Below are 19,381 nucleotides of genomic sequence, written 5' to 3'. Positions count from 1 at the left end.
AAAAGCTGGAGACCTCATTAGCCCCCAATAGCACGTCATAGCTGGATCTCCAACTTGGCTGTCAGTGGTTGAGTTGCATTGTGGGTACTGGGCACCAGGTTTTGAGAACAAAGAACGCATGGGAAAAAAACAAACATTGATTTTAGTAGGTACATCTGACCGGGAGAGCAGAATAAAGGTAAATGATTTTAAACAAGCCTCTTTTCCAAAATAAAAGCATACAGTTCTCATTTTAGAAAAGCATTTAACCTCAAGTACCTCTTTGTTTGAGGCACATTCAGGTTGTTTTTCTGTTGTTTGTGTTGTTTGGTTGTTTTCTTGTTTAGAGCATTTTCAAAACGTTTGCAACAATAAAATCCAGCAAACTCACCTTCACGCCATAGTGCTCCTGTTTACCTGAAAATAATCTAATGTTTGTTACATGTCCATTCCCATTTCATCTTTTTTTTCCCATCTTCGATTGTCCTCATTGCTTCAAGGCACTCCCCCTGAAAATAACATTAGTACTTGTTTTTATAATTTCTTTTTATTTTGCTCATTTGGTTCATTTTATATGGAACAAGACGCTTTTTTTCAAGGATATTTTGTTTTATATGAAGAGATGAAGACAGTCACGTGGATAAAATCCCTCAGTATTTGAATTGGACGAATCTTATCTTTTCAGAAAAGCTTATCAAAAGAAGTGTCCTCCTGTGCAAAATGAACAACGTTCGTATATAGGACAGGAAGGAGGAGGAGAGGGGGGTGGAGGGCAGAGAATGGGACGGAGAGTTTGCTTTGGCGAGATCCTTGGTAGGTCCGATCAAACCATCTATTCAAACATGTCATGAAAAGGGCTGGCTGTCCTTGCGCTGAGTGCTGGATTGATCTATAGCTCACTAGTTATTCTGAGTGAGGCTGAAAAGCGGAAAATGACTCATTGAGAAGAATTTCCCATCAGCCTCATCTACCTGGCGTCTCTTCAGACATTATTTTTTTTTCCATATCCAGCAGTTTAAGTTGTGATATGCCGTTTGTGGGTCCCTGGACATCTCGGGCTAGTTTTGTGTGTTTTTATTAGTTCGTTCAGTGGATGTCAGGGAGGTCATACACATGTCAATGAGGATGAATCTGGATGCTAACCACCTTCTTTTGTTCCATTATCATAATTTTGTATCCCACTCGCTCCCAGGGTTGCATTGTGTCTTCCCATCCTCTTTCTCCCCTGTTGTTCTCCTCCTCTCTGAATGACTGTACCTTTTAAAAAAGGGTTAATGGTCCAAGTAATTAGCTGCTGAGTATTGACACAAAGGTTACACAGGTGACTCTAATTTGATTCAGCCTCCTCTGTTGCTTTCGGTCTTTAGCGTGGATTGTTATTGTTAATAGACTGGCATTTCTATGCTTTACTTAGAGTAAAAATAGGAGAACCATTTCTCTTTTGTTCTCTTTACTGGAATGGTCTTGTATTTGGTACAAAACTGACCTTTTTAAAATGGCAAATCAGTAGTCTGTGAAGATTCTCTGTCATCCAGGTCATGGTTATTCAGCTCTGAACTGAAGGAGCCTCTTAGATGAGAGGTGAAACGTCTTCAGGCGCCTATAGCCAGGTCCAGTTTGCATCTATTCAGCCCTTGTTGGATCAGTGTTTTTTCACTCATTTGTTCAAACTCCCCAAATGAGAAAAACAAAACTTATATGCCCCTGGTGAAGAAATTAATTCACTTGTTTTTTTTGTAATTTTCAAGTGTTTTCTGTCTTTTTTGTCTGTTTTCTATTATGTTCATTCAGCAGAGGCTTGAGAGAACATCAGCTACGCAGTAAGCAGCTGAAGGTCACAATGAAATCTGTGTATTTACCTTGCATCTCTCTCTCTCTCCTTCTCTCTTCCTCCCCCTCCTTTTTTAAAATTTATTTACCAGCTATATAGAAAACCAAGCCGGCCTGGAGAACATAACAGAGTTTGATCTTGTTAACTACCGCGAGCTGAGGAACCTGTAAGTAATACACTTCTCACAGTTTACCGTACGACAAAGACGCATATTCAGCAATTCATGCACCCAGACCACAGAGTAACACAAAGCTATAAAGCTGTGCTGCACTATCCTGTATGTTTTTCCCAGGATGCCATAGACCATCTGCGTCTGTTAGATTCTAAAAGAGAAAGTGAATTTGTGTATGATAGAGTTACTTATATTTACATATTACATATTACATAATAAGAAAATCAATTAGCAAATGTTTTATTACAGAAACATTTTAATCCTGCAGGTAGGCGAGGAAGGAAATGTGCCAAAGACTCAGTGGTCAAACCCCAAACTTTTGTATTTTTGACTCTCGGTTACACAAAATGGAAATGTATAGAATTTCACAGAACTTCTGATTTCCAGTGGTTTTGTTCACATGTTCAAAATTTATAAGAAACAAACATTTTTGCGTGTTCTGCTTTCTTCCCTCCAGCACGGTTACATCATGTAACCTCAGGCTCATCTCTCCCGCTGCCTTTGAGAACAACCCCAAGCTCCAGTATGTGTAAGTGTCCTTGTCAATACAAAGGGATTGTCCCTTCCCGTGTCATGTTTTGACCTGTGTGTGTGGGTCAGCTTATTTGTCCCTGTCAGTCAGTGCTCAACTGGCCTTTTAATAGTGCACGTGTCACATGAAGTGAGAGGTACATTTCTCTAGATTACAGGGCTTCAGTCGCTTGTTCAAATGGGGGTAATAGTCATCCACAGGTCTAGGGGAATCTGTGAGGCCATATAAGGCAGCCAAATCACCTCTAATCATCTTTCTAAATGGATTTTATAGATTGGATTGTTTAGTTGTTGAAAATGTGTAGGATGATGTAGCATCCCATAATGGACACAAGCAAGTTTAGACAAATTAGTATACTACTGATTTGCTGCTTTTCTCATTTTTAAATTGGTTTATCTAAAAAATTAAAAAAAAAAACTACCCCTACTTTTCCAGTAGCCAGTAGAAAACATATCAGCAAGCAGCCTGGAGTTTTTTTTTAAAAGTCACATCATGTCAGTTGCTAATAATATGAGGACTTATCGACTGGAAGCATCAGATTTCTCTATTCATCAGCAGCTGACCCTTATCGCCACCATCTTGTCCTCATCGTTTCACTTGAGTGTTTGCGACATGTCCGATGTTGTTTATCTGAAAGACAAGCGGGTTGTGAGGAACAGAGATGGGTGGTAGTGGTGGCGGCGGCGGTGCAGGTGGCGAGGTGGGCTGGGTGAGCTGGAGAAATTGGAGAAGACATCCACCAGTCACCTTTTACTCGCTCACTTTGGCGGATTATCGACAACTGATGCATAATAAATACACTCCACTAAGGGTCCATTATCACTTAATCAATATTTCACAGTGGAGGGAAAGGGTGGGCGGGGGTCGGGTGGAGTAGAGGTGCTTCTGTGTGACAGATGTATTTCTGAGATTAAGAGGGGGCCGACTATAAACCAAACTGTGTGTGTGGAACTTGTGTGGGCTTGGACCGCTTTCCTCTCCCTCCTCGTTCTCTTATTTCCATCCACAAACCTCCCGGAGCTCGATTGTCTCTCCTGCCAGTGCATTCAGGTCTTAAAGAATCACTAACGGCTGGGCTACTTTTCCCGGCTCTGCTCCCCCTCTGGACTTAGGGAGGAATCGAGCTGGTAATGGATAAGCCCCAATGGCTAACCCATCTGACATGAACTTTTGGGAGCAAGGAAAACAAATAATTGAACCCTTGGCCCTGCCAGAGTGAATATGTATTGGCTTCCACATGCGTGCTCCCCAGTGTGGCTTTCTGTCATCTTCTGAGGGGAGTTTATTTACAGCCTGGCTTCTCGGCTGTCTGACGGTCATTTGAGAGGCTCTGTCATGATATTTCAGTGGTCTGAGAGAAGTGACAATAAGATATAGCAGCAGTCATCTATCATAGCATTACCATTATATCATTCTAGATGAAAGCTTAAAGGTGTTAGCTACAAGTTTAATTCCTCCCAGCCAGTAGGTGTTGCACTCACATTCGCCCGCTCTCGCTCCAACCTTCAATTGTACTGGTTGCCAGGTACGTCTATAGGGAGCGGCTAGTAGCTAAATCTAAGCTAACGCTAAACGTATTTAACGAGCAGCAGCTCCGGTGTTGACAGCGGACTGGAAACACATCTGAATCATTTCACACTAATTCACCTGCAGACGAACCCGACAAACCCGCAGCATCACGCCTGCACCGGAAACGTTACACACCGGCTGACCGTTAGTTAGCATTGGCATTAGCACAATGCCATTTTCTCCACAGAGCTATCACAATCTGGCTCCCCCTGAGCTCCGCCTCACGTGACATCAACGTACAGAGACATTTTATGCATTGCCAACGTAACCAGATGTAAATATTTATATATTTTGGACCCGTCAAAATTGATTGATAAAACAATTATTTATATATTATTTAAAAAATTCAGTAAAATTGTTGTTCTGCACCCCTCTAGACGTTCTTTGGATGTAGTATTTTTGAAAAATGTATCATTTTATAATCTTCATTGTTTCTGGCCTTTGATATTTATCCAGTCAATATGTATATTTTTCCCCCATATTTCAACAGTAGACAACACAGCAATTGGCTGTGCTGCTAGTAAAGGTCAACTTAGCTCAGGTCAAAGTTCAACAAATTTTAACAAAGTGCATTTGAGGTTGATGGGAATGCCATCAGCAGGTTTCTGGTGATAAATCACAGCATTAGACAAATGACAGTTCTTACATAGGAGGAAATCATCATTATCACCACAGTGTTTACAGTTCATCGCAAAAAGGTTTTAGTTTTTTGGCTTTACATTTAATAGTTGTTGAGATATTTAACTCTAACCACATATTTGAACCCTGTCCTTGTGCTAGAGGAGGTCAACCCAGTGGCTGTTGAGATGTTTCACAATTTCAAAGCTGATAACCAGAAGTCAGTAGGATTCATCATCTGGGGACCAAGAATGTCGATATAAAATGTCATGATAATCCATCCCGTAGAGATGTTTTACCCTGGACATGAGTAGTTAATTTAAATTTTGCTGAATGTCAGCCCTCTCATTCAGGGTGCACAAAGAGTACAGCCTGTAATACATGTTCAACCTTCAATGACCTGAAATGAGTTGGTGAGGGCTGTTGTTTGTTTGATGCAACAAATACAATCTAATTCTGTCTGAAACACTGAACATTTCTATAATACAAGACAGAACTTTTAAAATGCAATTAAAACTGTGTAGACGAGGAGTGTCCTTCCTCCCAGGGAGTGTTTGTGACTGATCACCTAATGTACTCAACGCTACGCAAACGCTGAAAGTTGTGCTGGAGGAGTTTTGTGAATGTGACTCCTGGCTGGTGTGAAATACTTGTCAAGGTAATTGATCAGAATCCATTTGGGTACATTAACGTTTTCCGCTGAGAGTAATTCAAAAGCAGGTAAGCATTGTTCTGAAAGTGAGCAATCAAATCACATTGTGACTCAACTGCAGAACAGGACTGGGTTACAACAAAGAAAAGAACATTTGTCTTGTATTGTGTGTGTGCATATGTGTGTGTGTGTTGTGGTGAATCAACAAGCTTCAACAGATGTATTCTGTTCAGCTGGTTGTTTCCTCTCATGCTAACTCAGTGCATAAACTGCTGTTTGTGTGATTAGAAAAGTAAGATGTTGGCAAAGCCGCGCTACCACATGTAAAAGCTTTTCACAAACTGGATATAAATAGCTTAAATTACTCTTGTGTGTGTTACATACAGTATAGCAGCAAAGAAGCGAAGGATATGTTGTCAATATGTGTTTTCTCTCTCTTTTTCACAGGAACCTGGCATCAAACTCACTGAAACACATTTCCTGGAGAGTCTTTCATTCTCTGCCTTTGCTCAACCTGTGAGTCCCTTTATATCCAGACAGTCTAGGATTCATATGAAGTCTTAAATAAACTCACTGACTGGGTCGGACAGACAACAGAAAAAGCCAAAAAGTAGCCAAACCTGAACAAGCAGATCTGCAGCTTGCCAGCTCTTCAGAAAACATGTCCATTAGTGTGAGACGCAGAAGACATTTACTGTATAGTTAGTTCCATTTGTGCCCTCAGCGCTCTGCAAAGCACAGTGATTTGGTCACCTATCGCCTATTACAAAGAATCAAATGCATCTTAAAAAGTCATTTCTGGGATTTCACAAAATGTGTTTTCATCCACCTGTTTTATGTGCATTTTGCAATATCACAGAAAAAAAGGCTTACAGTGCAGGTGCACTGTACTGCAGTGGAGAATTAGCGCCACCGTGCACCCATCTCCTGATATTTCCCCACGTTTTTGTTTTGGTTTGTGAAACTCTTTGCGAACTTGTTGAAACACGACCCAGCTAGCTAACTACGGTACATTTACGTTGGGCTTCCTCTTTTCTCTTCCTTAAAAAGAGAAAAGAAGTGATGTTATTAATGTACATTGTCCTTTTTAAATAAATATATAAATTAAATTAAATTAAATTAAATTAAATTAAATTAAATTAAATTAAATTAAATTAAATTAAATTAAATTAAATTAAATTAAATTAAACTATCTGTAGCGTAGCAAGGTTTATGACTGGTGTGATTTACTTTGTCTGGCTGAATGTGCGTTTTTATTCACTAAGTCTAAACTAAGTCAAACCTGATCATTTCTTTTACAAACAGAAAGGCCTTTGTGCTCTTAACTGACTTTATGTGCATCTTATATTTGGATCTTATATGACTACAAAGATGACATGTAAAAAATAACAAAGATTCTGTCAAATTATGCATTTATATTAAAAGTAAATCTCTACAATAGGTGCCCTGACAATGGCCTTTCTTACATTATTGTGCTTTCACTAGACTTTAGACAGTCTAATTGACAACATTCTTCTTATTTCACTTTTTCATTAGGTTTTTGAAAGCACATTGAAAATGGAATCATCATCTTATCTTAAGTTAGAGGTTATAAAAAGTTACTTTTTATATGCATATAAGATTCTTCAAGGATTTGTATAATATTTTTACATGTTTATGATAATTGAAGTTGATTTTAAGTGGCTTTAAAATGAAATAGTTTCAGAGTATATTCCATTCTATCTTATGTTTGATGGTTGAAGCTCTTGTCTTTCCGACACAAAGAACCTCTTATTCTCCCTTTTCTCCCCTCAGGGTTTTGAGATTCAACCCTCTGATCTGCTCGTGCGATCTCTACTGGCTGCAGGAGTGGCAGCGTAACGACCGCGGCGACCTGGACAGCCAGTTGTTGTCTTGTTTCACTGACAACGAGGAAAAACTTCTCAACACCCTGGTCATAGAGAACTGCAGTGAGTTGTGTTTTCATTTTCATATCTGTACGGAAATGTATATTCACAGTGAGACCTGCAACATTTTTTAAATCAATAATATTTCATAGTGAATATAAGGCCCACACTGAGTTTTGTTCACTGTTGCTTCACATGGATGTTTGAGCTTCATCGTGCTGATTTATAGCTGATTTATAGCATTGAGCAGAAGGTTACTCACTTTACTAGTAAAGTGAGTATGGTTTCAAAAGTAATACTATGAATGCTTTCAGTCAGTAGGTGCTTTTAAAACAACAATTCCCGAGGTACACTTTCACACTGTACCTCAGAGAACTTGCCACAGTTCTTCTGTCTCAGTGTCTTCAGCCTCTTCATATTCTCCCAGACTGACACTGTGAAGTTGAGGTCAGGTCATCTGTTGCTGGACCTTGTTCCTCTTGTCTCTAAAGATAGTTCCCTATGACTCTGGCTCTTTTCCATGTTGTTTGGGACCACTTATCTGATGAGACTCCAAACATCCTTTAACTTTTACACGGTGCCGTATGTGCAGAACTTGACTCTGAAAGGTTGTTTCCACTTTTATCTGCTTAAATGGAAAAGAGTCTCTGTTCTCACCTCAAACCTCAAAAAGTGTCAGTGCAAACATGGTCTTCACATGGTCCAATATTCACATTACACACATTACATACATGTGAAGTGTAAACTCAAAGTATCCAGTGCGCATTCTGTAAAAACTGAAAACTTGACTATGAATTTCTAAATATCTAAACTCAGTCATTTAATTCTTTTTTTCTGGAAAATGCCAAACAACAACAGAAAAAAACATGAATTGAAAGCAGAGTGATTTTCTATGTTTTAAAATATGAAAGAAATTTAAATGATGGAGCTTCATCCAATATCCTTGAAAAGGAAAAATAAAAATAAATCATTTGTTGTTTGTATAACACAAATTAATTCCTTCCACAGGCAGGTGCAGGGAAAATGCAGGGTAGATATTGGCTCACCTTTGTTGCCTTAATCACATACAGTAGGAACATCCTGTTGCCAGGAAACTATTAGAGAGTTTTTGGCCCTGTGCTGCTTCTCTAAACTGCTAGAAAGCCCCAGCTCAGCTCAGTCCAGTACCATATCATCAGCGACCTTTCTCTGCTGCTCTCAGGTCTGCCTGAGGTGAGAATCAACTTCTCCAAATCCAAAATCCAAGAAGGAGGGAACCTGACGTTTGAGTGCCAGGTGACAGGAAGTCCAACTCCTGATGTCAGATGGAGAACTGATGAGCTCAGCTCCACCTTCAAACCTGAGGTAGGGAAAATATCTTAGTAACAATATGACACATGATCAAGTTTGAAAATATATGATAGACCGATTGTAAAATGTTATCAAGCACTCAGCACATCGCTGTTGTTACGCTAATTTATATTTTCATAAGATAATGTCACAGCTGCAATTCTATTCTATTCTAAGTATTTTATTTAGTCCACGGCATTTAACCTCATTTTGCAACATTTTAGTCATCTACTGCATGATTCAGACAAGTCGGACACATTTTATTTGAGCTCTTTTGTTCACATCAGTTATGGTTAGTCTGTGTGTCTTGTGAAGATGGACTCCCCACCCCCGTAGATCTCTTTTTCTTTCCTCCTTGCCGTTTTTTTTCTGATGTTTTTATTACACATGTTACATGAACGGTTTGAATTCATTATTAATTATCTATAACTACATTGCTAAATTAATCATTTTTTAATCCATTTTCTGGCTTTTGTTGACATGAAGGTTGTATTGGTTTTCACATTAAGCTTGGAAAGACTAAGAATGTGTAAAAAAAAAAAAAAAGCCTACATGTCTATGATCGGGAAACAGCTTTAGGATTATATTCAGTGTTTATTTGATGAATCCTGCAGAAAGTCCCTGAAGGGAGATTTCTGATTTGTGATACTGAGCTCTACAATAAAATCAACCCATCTTGTCAGATCCAGTTTTAACTAACCCATATATTGTTTTCAAACTCAGGACTTGTTACTGTGAGATTTAGGAGATTTGTTGCATGTACACATTCGTATCCTTAATATGTTGGTGTTTCTAAAGGCTAAATGATTGTCTTCCTTTTTCTTAATGTCCACAAATTCCCCACTGTGAGATATTATTCCTCTGTGCATCTGAGCCTCATTTATGTTCAGATAATGTTAAAAGCACATGAGTGAGCCACACTGTTGGACGTGTTCCTTCATTACCATGAACATGGGCTGAGAGCCACAGACAGACTTTTTATTTTCTTCAACCTTTCTCCGTCTGCTACACTTCCTCCCTGTTAGTGAAAGCCTTTAAGCGCTGAGTGGACCCCAGACCACACAGTCAAAGATATAAAATCGGTGGCTGTCTTGGTCATACCTGTGGGACTCAGTTGCTGTTGTATTTATTCTATTTTAGCGTTTTCTGTCCCTTTCAGATTTCCTGGCTGTTCTGTTAAGCTCTTTAGATCAGCAGAGCTTTGTTTAAAGGTTCAGTTGGCCACTGTAATCTATTGATCTACAGCCGAGTAAATTGGCTCCCACTTCATCCCTGTCACCTGTATACCTCTAAAGTGACCCAGCAGTGATTGTGTGTCTGTGACCCATCTGGATTAACCCTCCTGTGCTCTTTGTGTGCCGCTGTCGCCCGCTGCAGAAGAGAATCTGGGGCTCCACATTAGAGCTGGTCCTTTACCTCACTAACGTTTCCTCCAAAGACAACCTGCACAATCTCACTTGCGAGGCGGAGAATCAAGCTGGGCCCAGGGAGGACATGGTGCAACTGGACATTGAGTGTAAGTGCCTGCAAAATAAAACCGCACTCCTGAAAGCTCACAGCCTCAATACAAGTTGTCGGGCTTAATGGAGGTTAGGGCGAGAGCACACTGGGGCCATTTTTCTAGTGCAGGCAGGGTGGACAGGCAGAGAAAAGAAAATTGCACTGCACTGATTTCTTCTAAATGCCCCTTCTACAAATACGAGTATGTACCCACCATGCTTCTAATGGAGCTCTCTGTCATCTGCCACTCACTCTGGCAACTGCTGAAAAGTGTTAAAATAATATGAGTGAAGTGCTGCAGGTATGGCTTGCCATTTAATGCAGGGATACAATGTGAGGACAAAGGAAAGTGAACTTACCTCTCCTTGCTCTTAAAGGAACTCCTTCACCCCATATACACCGCGCTGTACTAAATTACACTTGCAGCTTGACCCAGGAGATTTACTGTTGTTTCCTCTTTTCAGATGCATTAGTGCATCTGGAAGTCAAGGAACACTGAGGAATGACAGCACCCAGTGGTCCCACAGAAAACGCAGCGAGACGCATTAGTGATGCATTACTGAAAATACTGCCCAAACAATATCATATATCACCAACTCAGTGACACTCATTAGAAAATAAAGCCAAAAAGAGTGAAGGCGCCAATCAGCTGAAGCCAAATGCACAAGCATCAAGGGACAGATAATGAACATCAGGAAAATGGGGCTGATAACCCGCGCGAATATCTGATTTGAGCCTGTGCTAATGGACTTTTCCCTCCTACTCCGGAAAACCGCTTCATCCGCGGTGATTGACAGTCTCTAAATGCGTTAGTGCAGCTAATCTATCAACATCAGCCCCCCTGGTGGACGGACACTCGTTAACCGCTAGCCCTTTAATTACTCTTAATTACCTCCCAGAACAGTGGGTGTTTACTGCTGAGTGGCTCTCTGTGCCATTGATTCATATGGTGCTCGTGCAGCTTCCCCCCCTCACAGAGGAGCTTTTTTAAAAATATAAATTCTGGTTTTCACAATCTGTTTTTTTAATTTTAAAGTTTAAAGGTGAACTCGGGGCATATTCTTTTTATCTTTTTACTCTGCGTGCAAAGGTTCTGATTAACTATGAGTCAGCTGGAGCAAATCATTTTTTGTTTTTGCCACATTTGTTAAAAAAAAAAAAAGAAGTTTCATTGTCTAATTCTGTGGTGAAGTCTGAGAACTGGCAGGCTCATTAAACATAATTCTAGCCTTCCTTTTAACCCCCACAGTGAAATCACTTGTGTAAGATTATCAGAGGTCGCTAATGGATGATTAGTTAAATGTGATAATAGCGTTAATTTTCACTGGGTGTAAGAGACTTTAGCCCTGAGTAAAGAGACGTGCGCCTCGGTATCTCCTTAGCGCAGCACTTTCTGAGGCTGGGTCACGGGTTAAGAGCAGCAGGATGAAGGGTCTCTGCACTGTTCGATCTAAACGAGGCCATTTCCTGTAGCTTCATGTCCAGACGCGCTTCCAGGTAGCTTTTGTGGTCAGGGGCACGAGGCACGACGACGACCAGGGTTTATTATTCATAGCGGGTCAGGACAGGTTTGCAGTAGAGATGGAGAACATTGATTGGTGGGTACTCACAGGGAACCTGCAGGGCACTTCACTCACCTTTGTGTCATATACAGAATGATCGAGGTGCACATTCAGCACAAAAATGTAACGTGATGGCTCGTGCATTCGGAAAGTGCATTTACAAATATGATCTACTAAGTTGTTTAAAAACATATTGATTAGCTCATGAAAATACATGAAAGAGTTAAAATGAGATCCATCCAGTACATCATATGTAGCACATCATATATAATAATATAATTAACACTGTAATGCTGCATAATGAGCTACCTCTGGTGCTGTGGTACATTCGGCTGCTAATACTATAATAAGTCCATTTTTGAATGTTGTTACATAATGATATCCCACTCTTTAAAGCAATTATCAGATATTTTTGGAAAAGCACTCAGATCACTTTATGGCAGCAGCTGAACACCATCAACTTATCCAAAAAATTATGTGTTAATTATTATTACTATACAGTCTCAAAAATCATGACAGTAACATCATTAAACACAGTATCTTTGTCCCTCCGACCTCTGAGCCTAAATATATTAAATCCACAATGATATAAAACAGACAGAAGGAGCTCATCTACACACACATGCTTACTGTAACACACACACACATTTTTAATACACAAACATGTTTTTAATACAGAAATGTCTATTTTAACCCACGCCCACAAAGCAGAATACTGTACCATACATTATTATTTATTTATTTATTTAATCTATTCACGAATGAATTTTCTGTTTGTCTGTCGGTGTCTTGAGTGTGGTGTTGTTGTTTTTTTCTTGCCAGAGCCGAATCTCATCTCATGTAAGATGAATGGACAATAAAGTTTTTCTGAGTTCTGAGTAATGGTCACATCGGTGAAACTAGAAGTGTAGAATATTTGGAATTTCTGCTTTAAAAAGATGAATTATAATCCTATGAATAGTTGTAGTTAAGTTAGATGAGAAGATCTCTTACTGTAAAGACTGGAAAAGGGAGGAAATAGTAAGACTGGGTAGGAACTTTAGAGAAGCTTTGGAGCTAACCTTTTGAAACTGGCTTGTAGCTTCTCCCGGTGTTTTTTCCAAGATAAGATAGCTGCTCTTAAGATAGTAAACTCTTGCTGAGGAGGAAAGAGAGCTACAGTCCTTCTCTTCCTACCCCTGAACTCTCAAATCTGTCATCTGTCTACAGTTCCAGTCAAAATCATCTCCCTGAAAGACGCCGTGCAGCAGCATCACTGGTGTTTTCCCTTTGTCGTGGATGGAAACCCTGAACCCAGCATCACCTGGCTGTACAACGGCAAACTGCTGAATGAGACCATCTACGTGTACACCCAGTTCATCACCGAGTCGGCCGACGGATCGCTGAAGCACGGCTGTCTCTTCCTCAACAAGCCCACCCACATCAACAATGGCGACTACACTATGATCGTGGAAAACAAACTGGGAAGGGATGAGGCCACCGCCACTGGGATGTTTATGGACAACCCCTTCGACCCGCTTGATCCTGAGGGGATCATTCCCGGTGAGTTCCTGAAATTGTTTTGTAGCTGCAGGATGTTTTTTTTTTTTTTTTTTCCGAGCAGCGTTTCATAACAAACCAGAGGAGGCCATTAGGACAGAGACAGAGCGATGAGCGAGGAACGAATCAGAAACAACCTGACAAATCCCTTGTAACTAGTTTCTCTGCACTGATGACTACATGAAACAAGAATCCATGAATCAACATACTGACCACTTCCCTCATCCCTGATTAAGCCTGAATTAGCATCTAGCCTCCCTACTGCTCACTAATTACTTAAACGTTAGCTTCTATTTTTTGCCCCCTCAATTTAAGTGGTGCATCACACTGAGAATGTGCAAGTGACTCTTGATTAATTGTATCATCCAAGTGGTGGTGAAGCTTTGAATGGAGAATTTACAACGAGTTCCTGAATAACAATGCAGAGACAACAGCATCCAGCCCCATAATCTGCATATGCACATACAAAATTCACATCTTATATTATGTTATGTAATGTAAAGTGACAGGTTGTTACTGCAGATTGCAGTTATGTTGACTTCAGCCCCCATCAGTCAGTAACAAAGCCCCCTTCATATTCTGGCAACCAGACACCACAGCCTTAAACAGAGTTTGCAATTGGTACCATTGTTTCACTGATTTACACCATCATGGTTGAAGGTGATTACTATATGTTGTGGGAATTTTCAAAAACTGAGTAGTATTCAAGATGAGCGTCTTGCCGGTTTATTCACTTGCAAGTGGATGTTCCCGAACAGCAACAGCCATAGTCACAAGTTGGGAAAAGCGTAACGGCCTTGGAACAAGAGCCTGCTTATATACACGTCACTATGTTTCAGCACCTGTGGTGCATACGTCACTTCCTGACGGCTACTCCATACATGGTCTTGCACTATGTTAAGCCTTACAAAAACAGCCACAGGTAGATAAGGACAGGCTTCAGAAAGTGTATTTTCCCAATATTACACTATAGGAACTGTTTCTAACAATTTTCAACATAGAAGTGAAAACATGAAAAATTAAATCATGTTTCGATGACATGAAAACAAAACATAATTCAAATGATCTGTGACTTATGATATTGATAAATAGGAAGGTAAAATTACACTATTACAACAGCCAACTCACATAAATTACATAACAAACAAGCCAGGTAAGAACCAATTGCAATTATGAAGCCTAATGTCTACAGTATACACTACCTGGTGTAGACCACATTCATTTACTGTAGAGGTACATATAGTAAACAAAACAAAATAAAATGTATGTCAACCATAGGTTGTATTAGGCGCTGACTTTCATTGCATATTGCACCTAATTATCTACACATGTATTGTTATATAGCATGTACACAGAGGAGGGAAGAGAAGAGTAGGAGGTAGATTACTGGATGCTTGACACTGTGATGATAATTGGAGTGGTACTTGGGATTGATTGACATTATGGATAAACAGATGTACCGTATTGTATTGTGCACTGCACCTCCATCTATATCAGGCCTTCACTGCTCAGGCTTTAATACTGAAAGAGGCTGCAGTGCAGTGAGCGCAGCCTTGAATATCACAGGCTGTATCATTGGATCTGTTCACCGTATGCTTATACAAAGTGTTTGTGCTCTCACTTCCAACATGCCAGTCATTGTGGATCCAGGTAAGTCTCTGATTGATTTTTGATTCTCCTCAACATCTCCAGTATGTCTCCTCACAACTGTGAAGTGTTTTCCTCAACAAATCTCATTTTCTGACCCTCAGTTCCTACAAACAAATCAGACATGGACGTCACTGAGAACCCAGAGAGCCGAGTCTTTGTGGTACGTCCACGAGTCGTCTTCGCCATCACAAATGTAGTAACCACTGTATTCACCGGTGGTGCTTCTGGACGTAATTGTGACTGTGTACCTCTGTTTGGACAGGTGTCTGTGGCTGTGGGTCTCGCCGTGTTTGCCTGCACTTTTCTTCTCATCATGGTTTTGGTTATTAACAAGTGTGGCCAGCATTCCAAATTTGGCATTCACCGTAAGTTTGTCTTCACCCCGAGAAGCTTAATAATCAACATTTTACTGTATATCTCTGTTTGCTAAATACAATCTAACTGTAACCATGACAAACTGTGGTTTTTAGGAGCAACATCAGACCTGATACAGAACGAGCTGCTGCACGTAATTCACTGCTAAACCAGAAGCAAACAAACAGCAGTAGCATGATAACTACACTCACTGTTTCTATGATATTTCCTCAATACTAAACATCTTGATGTGCTCGGCTCTTTCCTGTGAGCCAACCACAAACGATGGTGGGCGGGGCTTAAGGCCTGAATTAAAGGATAATTTCCGTTTTTTACAACCTGGACCTTATTTCTAGCATAAAATACGATCATTTTACTCACCCAGACAACTTTGGTGTCATTTGGAGTTGTTTTGACGAAATTAGCCCCAATGGAGCGCCGTGTATATCCGTATAATGCGAGAGCACGGGGCACGCAATGCAGCCTCTAAATAACACATTATCCGCCGCAAAACTCGTTCATTTCGCCAATATTTTGTTATGATACACTAGTGCTATTCCCCTCCGAGCCCGTGGTGGCATGTTATCAACATCCGGGGTCTCTAGGTTGACCTACTAACCTCTGATCTGGATGATGTCATCTCCGACCACTGCCCGGCTCATTCTGATAATAATGATTCCACTTCAGCATTCTGGTCCATTTTTAGCCCAACTAGCCGGAGCTTTAGTGAGTCCAGGTTGAGGAGAGGAAGCCTGTGGAAGCTGAACTTCATCCAGCTGCTCATTTTGTTCTGACAAGTCAGAAACACGCAGAAACGAACCATAGCATTAGCCGTAGCAAGTTAGCCGCGCCGGGCAGCGGTCGGAGATGACATCATCCAGATAAGAGGTTAGTAGGTCAACCTAAAGACCCCGGATGTTGTTAACATGCCACCACGGGCTCGGAGGGGAATAGCACTAGTGTATCATAACAAAATATTGGCGAAATGAACGAGTTTTGCGGCGGATAATGTGTTATTTAGAGGCTGCATTGCGTGCCCCGTGTTCTCACATTATATGGATATACGCGCCGCTCCACTGGGGCTAATTTCGTCAAAACAACTCCAAATGACACCAAAGTTGTCTGGGTGAGTAAAATGATCTTATTTTATGCTAGAAATAAGATCCAGGTTGTAAAAAACGGAAATTATCCTTTAAGCATAAATGTGCCTCCAAGACCAGTTTATTTCTTTCACTTTTTTTATCAGGGTAAACTATGTTAGATCAAATATTAATCATAGCACAATATTTTTTTCACATTTTTAAACATGTTTAGAGATAAACTTTATCTATAGTTTATTTATTTTATTTATTTAATTTTCAGCTTCCTTTCTGATGAATGATAAGTGGATTGACTCCCATGTCTGTCTCCATACTTAACACACAGACATGAGAGTGGTATTGATCATCTCATCTACTCTCATCCCAAATTTCAAACTATCCCTGTGTCCATCCATCTTTACATCACTCTGAGACAACAGGGTTGGAATCCAAATTTTTTTTTGTGAAAGCGTCTGACTGATGCAACATCACTTTCACCATCATATAGTTCAATCTGCATATCTGGCTGTTGCTGTTCCTGTTGCTGTTGCTGACATTGTCTCAGGCCAGAGCCACGTGTGAAAAATGCTTTACATGAGAAGTGAGTGAGCGGTAATCAAACGTCCTACTAAATTATTGTTTCAAAGTTGCGGACGGCTCTGTCAGGCTCTCTGAAGGTAAAGCATAGGAGAGACTGGCTAATATAGGATTTCCACTGAGCTGTAACTTAGCACGCAGGCAGCCGCTGTGTCGGCCGGGCTAAAGTGCCTTAATTACTGCATGAAAACGGCGGCAGAAACCTCCCTTGGCCACCGCCACGTGGTGAGGGCCATTAAAGAAGATGGATGGATGGATGCATGGTAGAGCAGCTAGACGTGCTATAGCTCCACTTGGACCCCACCCCCTACACACACACACACACATATACACACACACATATCCACCCTTCTCACTCTCAAAGTGCCTAAGTGGGCCTGATTGCCTAAGTGGACCCTGCTCCCTGTTTCCTTCCCTCCATTGCCTCTGTGCTCTCTCTTTGTTGTTCCATTTTCTGCCGTGTTGGACTCTGGGGGTTCTGTGGTTTGCCTTGCTGAGTGGACTTTTACAATTTGGGCCCCACTTGTTTGGCTTTTAATACGCGCCGTATTCAGGAGTTGCTAACCATTCAGGCTTTGCTATATGGTCATTTTTCCAGTTCAATGTGGCCTGATTGCCGCGTGGTTGATGATGGTGATTATTAGGGTCTTGTCATCATCTGTCACCATGGTACCAGCAAATGTGCGACCAAGTTGGTGGTGGAAAGCGTCGATTCCTCAAAAGGGGGTGAAAAAATGGGTTCTGAATTACTCCTTTTGATGGGCCATTGTAATCACAAACGGTTAGAGGCTGATTAGGAGTTACATATCTCTCAGTTTTTGCATGTTTGCATCCCTCCCACATTTCATTAGGTTCATCAGTTTTGGGCAAGGAGGATGACCTGGCCGTGTCACTGCGCTTCATGAACTTTGGAACCAGCCCGCCCTCCTCAGATGAAGACTCTGGTTTGTCCAGCTTCGTAGAGAATCCACAGTACTTCTGCGGCATCATCAAGGACAAAGACATGTGTGAGTTTTATTGCTCTGCTCTGATGTTTGATGGCTTGTTACACTCAATTTCCATGTCTTGATAGCTGGTATTTATTTGTTTATTTTTTTAGGTATATTTTTGGCCATTTTTAGAGAGAGAAAGGAAATGGGGAGGCAGATAGATGGGGAATGACATGCAGAGAGGACTATTAGCCTATGCATATGGGGCGCCTGCTCAACCCACTGTGCCGCTCGGCATTGGTGGTATTTAGTCTAACAGGTTTTTATGTAGGGTGTTTACAAAAAGTTAAGCTCTAATAACTAAAGTGGTGAAATTTTCAGCAAATATGACAAAGAAACGTGACAACACATGTGATGTTCAGGTCCCTCCAAATGTTTTCATTCAGATTTTTATTTTTTTTGTGTCTTTTTTTGCTATCAGGTGTCCAGCATATTAAACGGCAGGACATTGTGTTGAAGTGGGAGCTGGGTGAAGGAGCGTTCGGGAAAGTCTACCTGGCAGAGTGTGCCAATCTGAGCCCAGACAGTGACAAGATGCTGGTGGCCATTAAGGTGAGAAACTCTCAACCAGGTCCTCTCCACTGTATCAAAGGCAGTGTGAAATTATTCTTAGCGAAAGGCTAAATCTTATTATTCAAGCTACCAAAGGGAGAAGCACAGCACTTATACTTAAATGTTCCATATACTGAAATAACACCCTGCGGTTTCAGAGTGAGGCGTCTTGGTTAAAGGACAGTCAGGTGGTTTTAATACACGGCTCATGTTACAACAGGTTAATGCAAACCACAGCGGATAAAGACAAGACGATGAATCTATATCATCCCATTAATTGTGTTGCTTTTATTGCAACACGTCATCACTGGTGGGAAGCTGTTTAACAAGGAATTCAGGGAACAGAAACAAAAACTCAATGGAAACATACCAACTAGACAAACAACCTCACAGTTTGCTGCTTTTTATGCAGTTTATTTTTTAACTTTAGTTAAATTAGATATTTTCACAAAATCTTAGGAGGCCTCTGTCCCTGTATTCAGAAAGCTCCATCAGTATATGACATGAAATATATTCATTAGATATGTATGTTTATAAAAAAAAAAAGCTGTACATCTTACCACTTTTTCTCACATCATCTTTTATTCTTCAAGTCTAAGTCCCTAATTTATTCTCGGTGCATATTCTCATTTGCCCAGGTCATAGTATTTCAAACAAGGTTAAATCGAAAGCAACTGGACTTAGTTATTTGTCTAGGAAGACGTTTCACCTCTCATCCAAGAGGCTTTATCAGTTCATGTACGCAACTGACCAGGCTGGGACTGCTCCAACTATCTGGTGTGGAGACTCACTATTTAACCTCTTGTGTGGGCGTTCACAAGGGTGATGATGTCACTGGTTCCCTTTTGTGCTCCAAGTGCCAACGACAGTCGTTAAAATGACTGTCTTTGATGGAAAGTGGTTTCGACTTCGTTAGTGCCCTATGTTGTTATAACGACAGTCGTTGGAGTCACTTACCACTTGTGAACAGTAGTTGTTCTTTGACATGTAA

The 19,381-nt window shown here is 40.7% G+C and overlaps 1 protein-coding gene across 1 annotated transcript in view; it reads left to right on the top strand.

The window, feature by feature from the left end:
• Positions 1 to 19,381, top strand: part of ntrk1 (neurotrophic tyrosine kinase, receptor, type 1) — a 45,587-nt gene that overhangs the window by 4,610 nt on the left and 21,596 nt on the right. The window contains exons 2-12 of the mRNA XM_085803623.1: positions 1,902 to 1,976; positions 2,440 to 2,511; positions 5,801 to 5,869; positions 7,148 to 7,302; positions 8,441 to 8,583; positions 9,946 to 10,084; positions 12,840 to 13,172; positions 14,921 to 14,979; positions 15,082 to 15,184; positions 17,701 to 17,856; positions 18,260 to 18,390. Coding sequence (XP_085659749.1) covers positions 1,902 to 1,976; positions 2,440 to 2,511; positions 5,801 to 5,869; positions 7,148 to 7,302; positions 8,441 to 8,583; positions 9,946 to 10,084; positions 12,840 to 13,172; positions 14,921 to 14,979; positions 15,082 to 15,184; positions 17,701 to 17,856; positions 18,260 to 18,390 — 1,435 coding nt within the window. The remainder of the gene's footprint in view (positions 1 to 1,901; positions 1,977 to 2,439; positions 2,512 to 5,800; positions 5,870 to 7,147; positions 7,303 to 8,440; positions 8,584 to 9,945; positions 10,085 to 12,839; positions 13,173 to 14,920; positions 14,980 to 15,081; positions 15,185 to 17,700; positions 17,857 to 18,259; positions 18,391 to 19,381) is intronic.

This window comes from Trachurus japonicus, chromosome 16 (assembly GCF_045865225.1).
Source record: "Trachurus japonicus isolate A0001 chromosome 16, Traja_1.0".
NCBI classification, from domain to species: Eukaryota; Metazoa; Chordata; class Actinopteri; order Carangiformes; family Carangidae; genus Trachurus; species Trachurus japonicus.
The sequence above is the reverse complement of the archived record's forward strand: the minus strand, read 5'-3'. Positions and strand labels throughout refer to the sequence as shown.